At 45.4% G+C, this 9299-nt stretch overlaps 1 protein-coding gene across 1 annotated transcript in view; it reads left to right on the top strand.

The window, feature by feature from the left end:
* The first annotated feature begins 397 nt into the window (after window positions 1–397).
* PIK3AP1 (phosphoinositide-3-kinase adaptor protein 1) overlaps window positions 398–9299 on the top strand; it is a 120629-nt gene continuing 111727 nt past the window's right edge. Inside the window, exon 1 of the mRNA XM_068961454.1 lies at window positions 398–420. Within this exon, the coding sequence (XP_068817555.1) occupies window positions 408–420 (13 nt within the window). The 5' untranslated portion in view covers window positions 398–407. The remainder of the gene's footprint in view (window positions 421–9299) is intronic.

Raw genomic sequence — 9299 nt, 5'->3', positions numbered from 1 at the left:
CTCTCAACGCTCCCCCAACTCGGGCTGCCCTTTGGGTGGCCGACTTGACTGATTTCACGGGGAGCGGGGCGCGCGAAGCCCCTCTGCCTGCCCCCTACGCTGAGTGAGCGATGAGGGGAACGAGGGGAGCTGGCCGGCTGCGGGCCGGTGGGGGGCAGTTCTCACTTCCCCTCCCCAACCGCCTGGGGAGCAGGTGCCGGGGGCCGAGCCCCGCCGGCGAGGCGGGCCTTGTGGACACGCCCTCGCGGCGAGTCCTCGCTGCCCGCGAGGAGGAAGCGCCAGAGCCGCGGCTGGTGCTGCGCGGAGCCGGGCGCCGCTCCCGTCCTGCGCCAGGGCCGCCGCCGAGCCCGCTCCGGCCCCGGGCCCCGCGCGCAGCGAGCCGGGCACGGAGCACCGCGGCCGGCGGCATGGCAGCCTCAGGTGCGTAGGCCGGACGCCGGTCCCTCCCCGCCGCCTCCCTTCCGCGCACCCTCTCGCCGCCGCCGCCCGCCGCCCGCTGTCCCCTCTCGCTGTCCCCGGCTGCTCCCTCGGCTCGGCGCGGGATCTGTGTTCTTTCTCTTCTTTCCTCTCTTCTTGTCGCAGACTGCCCTCCCCAACTTTCTCACGTTCCCTTTCCCAGGCTGTTGCGCGATTCCCGGCCTTCCCCTGTCCCTCATCTTCTGAGTCTCCTTTTCTCCCCCCAGCACTGGCCCTTGAGCTTCTGAGGGTCGATCTCTCTGTGCAACTAACTCTGTGAGCCGAGAGTCAAGTTTAAAGAATGTAGAGAGCCCACTGGTCTCTCCGCCGAAGAAATGCTTCTCTTCGGATCCCATCGGGCCAATAGGGGGCGCTCAGACAGTCCGAGTTTGGAGATGGGCTTTGGGCCGCCTTCCTTAACCCGCTTCCTCTTCCCTCCTGGACTTTTTTTTTTTTTTGGTCTAGAATTTCAGTAGGACTCTAGGAACACCACTCCTTTAGCTTTACTTTTCTTATGTCCTTGTCAGAACTTTGGGGACTGGGGAGAGGTGAGGGTAACTGGGTAATCTACCCATCAAAAGGTGCCAGGAGTCTCTTCTAATTAGCCCTGGGCTCCCTTCTGGTCCGTGGCGTGTACACTTGGCAAGCCTCTCACTCACTGAGATCCAGAACAAGCGCAGTAATGATGAGAACAGAGACAACCAATGAGCACTAACTATGCAATGTAGTGGATATTGTGCGCCTAAATATGTCCTCACTGGTGACCAGGACACCCTAATCTCTGCTCTCAAGGAGTTTATAGTCTGAAGGCAAGCCATAAGTAAAACAGGGAATTATTAAATGAGAAGATTAGAGTTACCATGTTTGCAAGTGCGTTTACTAGTATTTTTCCATCCCATCTTATGATGTTTTAGTAGAGATAACATGTGAAAACAGAATGTAAAATCTTCTTGAAAAATAATATCTAGTTGGCTGGGAGGATGTGCTGTTTTTGGAGAAATTGTGGGCAGATGCTAGAATGAAGAACCAGCTCTCCCCAAGTCCCCTGAGATACAGTCTTCTAATTGTGACTTGAAAGAAAAGGCAAATCAATGGTGACAGTTCCCTTAGATTTGGTAATGCAGATTTCGTATTTAAGGGAATTGGGAAGGTAGCTAACCTTAGCCTCCTGGCTCTCCAGCTGGGCACTAGATAGAGGTTAGAAGAACTTGTACTATGAATAAGGTAATAATAGGTTCATAGTCCATACATTCCATTTGAAAGCCCATGCAGAGTTAACTAGAGGGAATCAATTTATTCAACGTATATTTATTGCAGGCACAGTTCTAGGTGTCAGGTGTATATTTAATAAAACAGACATAAGCCATGACTCCTTGAAGCTTATGGAACAGCAAGGGAAGGCAGGCAAAACCCTGAGTAAGGAAAGTATGATGTGCCTGCGAGCTTAGTCGTGTCCGACTCTTTGTGACCCCATGGACCATAGCCCTCCAGGCCCCTCCATCCACGGGATTTTCCAGGCAAGAATACTGGAGTGGGGTGCCATTTCCTCCTCCAGGGGATCCTCCCAACCCAGGGATCCCACCTGTACCTCCGGTGTCTCCTGCACTGGCAGGCAGCTTCTTTACCACTGAACCCCCTGGGAAGCCCAAGGAAAGTACATTATGTGATAAGTGTGGCGGCGAAACAGTAGAGGGATAAAGGTGGGTGGAGATACATTTTTAAACGAGGCTGCCAGGTTAGGTCTCATGGAGAAAGGGGCATCTGAGCAAAGACCTGAAGGAGCGCAGGAGAGGAGGCATGTGGGGGAAGAGGGCTTTAGGCAGGGGAACAATAAATGGGTGGATATGATATATTTCTGGAACAGGGAGCAGGCCAGAGTGGCCACAGTAGGTGGGTGATTGGGGAGAAGTAGGAGATAAGATCAGTGATGCCCCCACCTCTGTCTATTGCTAGAAACAGGTCCTGGGCTGCTTAGTCCAGGAAACAGCATACTTTGGGTGGAGAAAACCACCCCTGACCAGTGTCCAATAGGCATGGCCAAAGGGGCTAGAATTGTGTGCTTCTATTCATACGGGGACTCAAACCCAGTGGCCAAACCTGGACCCATTTATGGGCTCTGTAGTGTCTGTAATCTCTGTATGTCTGTAATGGTTAAAGCTGTCAAATCTTCTTGCCATAAGCATCCTCTGCGGTGAGTCACCACTCCAGTTTCTGCAATCGGAAGACTTTCTGAGGTCTGGAAGTACCAGGTCCCATGTGGATGGCACACTGGTGAGAGTGATGAGACTGTCTCTTTGCCAGAATGCTGTAGTCTCTGGAGTCATCCAGGCCACTCTTTTACGTGTCTTCCTCTTTTTCTCCTCTTCCTTTGCCTCTTCGTAGGGTTAAAGAATTGTGGGTTCGATCCCTGGGTTGGGAGGATACTCTGGAGTAGGAAATGGCAACCCACTCCAGGATTCTTGCCTGAAAAAAATCCATGGACAGAGGAGGCTGGTGGGCTACACTCCATGGGACTACAAAGAATCAGACACAATTGGACAAACATCATCACAGTCAATTTTAGAACATTTTCGTCACCTCAAAAAGAAATTCTATACACTTCGGCCATCACTCCATTGTTCCCTCTTCCTCTCTAGCCCTAAGTTTTACTATCTGTCTCTGTAGATTAGATTTCCCTACTCTGGACTTTCATATAAATGGGATCATATATTATGTGGCCTTTTGTGACTAACTTCTTTCACGTTGTATAGTGTTTTCAAGGTTCATCCAAGTTGTAGCATGCATCAGTACTTCGTTTCTTCTTATGATCCAATCATGTGGTCTTCTTCAATTCCCTTCCACTGAAGGGTGAGCATTAGTTTCTTTCTTTCTTTTTTTTTTTTTGGAAATGCATATTTGCTTATTGAAATTGAGGAGAATCTTGACTCTCTATCTGAAAAAAACTTGGAAAATGAGGTGAAATGAAATGGAGTCAGCCTACCCTGGAATATTCTGTAGGCTCCTGGTGATGTCTGTTGTATTTACTCCTGAGAGAGAGGAGACAGAAGCCATGATGTCTGTTGTATTTACTCCTGAGAGAGAGGAGACAGAAGCCATAAGTGATTTTCCCAAGTGGCCAAGCCTGGTTGAGTGAAAACTAGAATCCGTTCCTCTGTGTATCAGCCTCCAGGTATTTGAAGAAAGCTCTCATACCTTTTTCTACCCCCAGTAGGCTTCTCTTACCTCTAGATCCTTCTTCCATTCCTGGACTTATAGGACAAAAGAGCTTGAAGGGACCTAAACTTTTTTTTGTCACATTACCTTCTGTTTGATCCTTGAAGTCCCTCAGTACTCCTGCGAAGTCTCTAAACTTGACACTTTCAGAGTCTGGAAGCTCCTCATGTTGTTTCCAGATCTCCCCCTATTCCAGTCACCTTCCTGTGTCACACCCCACTTCAATATGGTGCCCAGAGTCAGACTTGGACTCCAGGTTGGATGAATGGAGTGGTCTGGGCTGGGTAGTTTGCGAAGCTGCCAAGCTCTTCTTGGGTCTTTTCTGGGGTGGATTCTGGGTCTTTCAAACTGTCACTCCCTGTCGCCACCAGCCAGCCCTGCCTCTGCTGTTATCCACTCCTTTCTTCTTTGATAGCCAGTCCTGGTCTCTAAGCTCCTCAAGGATAAAGACCTTTCCTTATTTCTGTCTGAAATTCATGGACTCCTTATTGGATCATGTATTTCATTTTTCTAAATAAACAAACAAACAAAAATGAAGGAAGGATTTGGCACGTGTGAAGAAGTGACTTATGATTAAAGGAAGGGACTCATTGAAGAAAAGGGTGTCCCTACATATGAGAGAGAGTCTCCGACAAAATGTTTAGTCCCAGCAGGTTGTGGAAGGACTTTGACTTCCACCTTGGACTTTTCTAGAATTTCCTCAAGTTTCAGTTTCAGCAGCAGAGTAAAGTTCAGGAAGGTGATAGATCTCGTTGTCTTCATTTACATTGAGGCAAAATTGCTTAGACAGAGTATATTGGTCTGAAGTCACACCAGGAGTTGGTGACCAAGTAGGTTGTGATATTAACTAGCCTGAGGTACTAACCACTTCCTTCTCAAGTACTGGCATACCTCATTTTATTGCACGTGGCTTTATTGCGCTTTGCAGATATTGAGTTTTATTTTTTACAAATTGAAGGTTTGTGGCAACCCTGCATCAACCAATAGTATTGGCGTTATTTTTTTTCCAACAGCATTTGCTCACTTCCTGTCTTTCTGTCACATTTTGGCAATTCTTACAATATTTCAAGCTTTTCCATTATTAATATATTTGTTATGATGATTTGTGATCAGTGACCTTTGATTTTACTATTGCAAAACATGGTTAAGGCTCAGATGGTAGCATTTTTTAGCAATAAAGCATTTTTTAATTAAGGTATGTACATTGTTTTTTTTTTTAGACTTAATGCTTTCACACAGTTAACAGAATACACATTATACTATAAGTTTTATATGCACTGGGAAACCCTCAAATTTGGGAGACTTGATTTTGCAGTATTCACCTTATTATGGTGGTCTAGAACCAAACCTTCCATGGGGTCACGAAGAGTCGGACACGACTGAGTGACTTCACTTTCACTTTTCACTTTCATGCACTGGAGAAGGAAATGGCAACCCACTCCAGTGTTCTTGCCTGGAGAATCCCAGGGATGGAGGAGCCTGGTGGCTGCCGTCTATGGGGTCGCACAGAGTCAGACATGACTGAGGCGAGTTAGGAGCAGCAGCCAAAGAACCAAACCTGCCATAACTCTGAAGGATGCCTATACTTTCACTCTAAGGGGGTGAGTGAAATTTAGCACCAAACCTCAGGAATGAGACATTTTAAGTAGATTTCCATTTAGAAGAGTCTAACTCTGGGCAAGACTAATTTTCTTCAAGAAAATTAGAGATACCAAGGGAACATTGCATGCAAAGATGGGCTTGATAAAGGACAGAAATGGTATGGACCTAACACAAGCAGAAGATATTAAGAAGGGGTGGCAAGAATACACAGAAGAACTGTACAAAAAAGATCTTCATGACCCAGATAATCACGGTGGTGTGATCACTCACATAGAGCCAGACATCCTGGAATGTGAAGTCAAGTGGGCCTTAGAAAGCATCACTACAAGCAAAGCTAGTGGAGGTGATGGAATTCCAGTGGAGCTGTTTCAAATCCTGAAAGACGATGCTGTGAACGTGCTGCACTCAATATGCCAGCACATTTGGAAAACTCAGCAGTGGCCACAGGACTGGAAAAGGTCAGTTTTCATTCCAATCCCAAAGAAAGGCAATGCCAAAGAATGCTCAGATTACCACACAATTGCACTCATCTCACACGCTAGAAAAGTGATGCTCAAAATTCTCCAAGCCAGGCTTCAGCCATACGTGAACCATGAACTTCCAGATGTTCAAGCTGGTTTTAGAAAAGGCAGAGGAGCCAGAGATCAAATTGCCAACATCTGCTGGATAATGAAAAAAGCAAGAGAGTTCCAGAAAAACATCTATTTCTGTTTTATTGACTATGCCAAAGCCTTTGACTGTGTGGATCACAAGAAACCGTGGAAAATTCTTCAAGAGATGGGAATACCAAACCACCTGACCTGCCTCTTAAGAAACCTATATGCAGGTCAGGAAGCAGCAGTTAGAGCTGGACATGGAACAACAGACTGATTCCAAATAGGCAAAGGAGTACGTCAAGGCTGTATTTTGTGGCCCTGCTTATTTAACTTCTATGCAGAGTACATCATGAGAAACGCTGGGCTGGAAGAAGCACAAGCTGGAATCAAGATTGCCAGAAGAGATATCAATAACCTCAGATATGCAGATGACACCACCCTTATGGCAGAAAGTGAAGAGGAACTAAAGAGCCTCTAGATGAAAGTGAAAGAGGAGGGTGAAAAAGTTGGCTTACAGCTCAGCATTCAGAAAATGAAGATCATGGCATCTGGTCCCATCACTTCATGGCAAATAGATGGGGAAACAGTGGAAACAGTGTTTTATTTTTTTGGGCTCCAAAATCACTGCAGATGGTGATTGCAGCCATGAAATTAAAAGACGCTTACTCCTTGGAAGGAAAGTTATGACCAACCTAGATAGCACATTGAAAAGCAGAGACATTACTTTGCCAACTAAGGTCCGTCTAGTCAAGGCTATGGTTTTTCCAGTGGTCATGTATGGATGTGAGAGTTGGACTGTGAAGAAGGCTGAGCACCGAAGAATTGATGCTTTTGAACTGTGGTGTTGGAGAAGACTCTTGAGAGAGTCCCTTGGACTGCAAGGAGATCCAACCAGTCCATTCTAAAGGAGATCAGTCCTGGGTGTTCTTTGGAAGGACTGATGCTAAAGCTGAAACTCCAATACTTTGGCCACATCATGTGAAGAGTTGACTCATTGGAAAGACTGATGCTGAGAGGGATTAGGGGCAGGAGAAGGGGACGACAGAGGATGAGATGGCTGAATGGCATCACCGACTTGATGGACATGAGTTTGGGTGAACTCTGAGAGTTGGTGATGGACAGGGAGGCCTGGCCATGCTGTGATTCATGGGGTCGCCAAGAGTCAGACATGACTGAGCAACTGAACTGAACTGAACTCCTTAAGTGCTTTTTATTTAAATTCTATTTTTAAACTTTTATTTTTGAAGTTTTAGATTTAAAGAAAAATTGGGATGATAGTACAGAGAATTCTCATATGTTGCACACCTGGTTTCCCCTATTATTAACATTTAAAGTTTTCTTGATGGCTAGAAGTCTTTAATAAGTAGGAGGTATTGTGATGTGCTGTTAACAGAGGAGCAGGAAGTGGTGAGGCAGGATCCAGGGTGAACCGAGTACTCCCTCCTCCATGGCCCCAGAACTTGTCTTGAAAATGTTGTTTTGCTTTTGAGTCACTGAATTGATGCTTCTGAACTGTGGTGCTGGAAAAGACTCTTGAGAGTCCCTTGGACAGCAAGGAAATCAAACCAGTCAATCTTAAAGGAAATCAACCCTGAATATTCGTTGGAAGGACTGATGCTGAAGCTGAAGCTCCAATGCTTTGGCCACCTGACGCAAAGAGCCGACTCATTGGAAAAGACCCAGATGCTGGGAAAGATTGAGGCCAGGAAGAGACGGGGACAACAGAGGATGAGATGGTTGGATGTCATCACCGACTCAATGGACATGAGTTTGAGCAAGCTCCAGGAGATAGTGAAGGCAGGGAAGCCTGGCATGCTGTAATCCACATGGTCACAAAGAGTCAGACATGACTTAGCAACTGAGCAGACTCCTTAGAAAAGTGGTATAAATCACTCATATCTACATAGTCAGGCAATGTACCGTTGCTGCTTTCCTGCTAAGACAATCAATGATCTGAGACCCAAGTTTCCTTCTTAAGGGTATTTCCTTCGTACCCTTTAAGGGTGCTCTCAGAAACCACTTTCTTCCTTCTTCCTCACTCTTTAGCCATCACTTGTCAACCCTGTTGAAAACATTACCCATGGTTTCTCCATCACTAATGTATGGGACCACAGCCAGCCTCTTCTGAGACCTTACCCTCCTTTTAGTTCTTTTGTATAAACTATTGACACGATATTTGCTAGTATATTTGTCTCTGTGTGTATGTGGAGGCAGGGTATGTGACTACAGCTTCTTACTTTTGTACTTTTAAATAAATCTTGAGCCCAGCATCACTGACTTTGCATCCTTAATATTGTAATGAAATGTAGTCTTGCATGCTGCCTACTGGATGGGCCATATTCATGCCCATTCATATGCAATTATCCTTTACATTTAGAAGAACATTTGCTTCTTAGTATAAAACAGCCACGTAGGGAGGAGGAGCATAAAGAAGACAGATATATTTGGGTGTTAACTCTGCTTTTTCTCGGTATGAGCTCCATAGTTATGTAGCTTTGCCAATTTTACTCCTTTTGTAGTGCAGAAATTATTTTTCCATCGAGGTTCCAAAGAAATATGCTACACAGAAGAAAAAAGATTCAATTGGCAAAGATTTCATTTTATGGAAGGCTGCACCATTGATACATTTAAATTTTGTCCTTGATCTGCTTAACTCTGGGACCAGAGTAAGCATTCCTAAAAGGGACTGTTTTATTCAAAACTGAGGACACAGACCATGTTCAGAATTGAGTTTGCTACAGAGCTACAGATGTCCATGGTGTCTTCAGAACTGCTGACTTTTATTCCAGTCTCAAATTGCCTTCTTTTAAAATTTGCGCACCTTCCCTTCAAAAGGACTCACAGGCTGATGCATTTGTTCCTACTGGAAGCCTACTGGGTTTTATATTAGTGCTGAATGAGGGGCTCCAAAAAGAAACATCCCATTTTTGTTTTACTTACTGTTTTAAGACATTTGGTACTATCATCCTGGGGGGATATCAGAACTGTGTTGGGTTTACATTTTATATGTCATTATTTTTATTTTGAATATGGGTATGGATGGGACCAGGAACGGGACTTCCTTCCATGATGTTTTCAGAACTGAGGAGCTTAGGTCTTGCCCCAGTCCTGCCTCTGACATTCAGATAAATGTGGCCCAAGGATGGCATTTAACTGTGCTAATCCACAACTTAGATGAATCCTGTTTTACAAAATTCCCAGCTTCCATCTCTGAGTGGAAGGAAGGCTCCCTATTGCCTTGTAGATTCATAGATACTTCTCTGCTCACCCCTTCCAAATCCCTTAGAATAGTTCATCAAATTAATGGGAGATGAGGACTCACAAGTGTTATGTTAAGAACCAAGCTTCTTTGAACTTCCATAATGGAGAACAAGATTTATTGCTCATAAGATTCTTGACAGAATTCCTGATGGGAGGTGGCAGGTGAAGTTG

This window comes from Capricornis sumatraensis, chromosome 23 (assembly GCF_032405125.1).
Source record: "Capricornis sumatraensis isolate serow.1 chromosome 23, serow.2, whole genome shotgun sequence".
Taxonomy (NCBI): Eukaryota; Metazoa; Chordata; class Mammalia; order Artiodactyla; family Bovidae; genus Capricornis; species Capricornis sumatraensis.
This window is presented reverse-complemented; position numbering and strand designations above follow the sequence as displayed.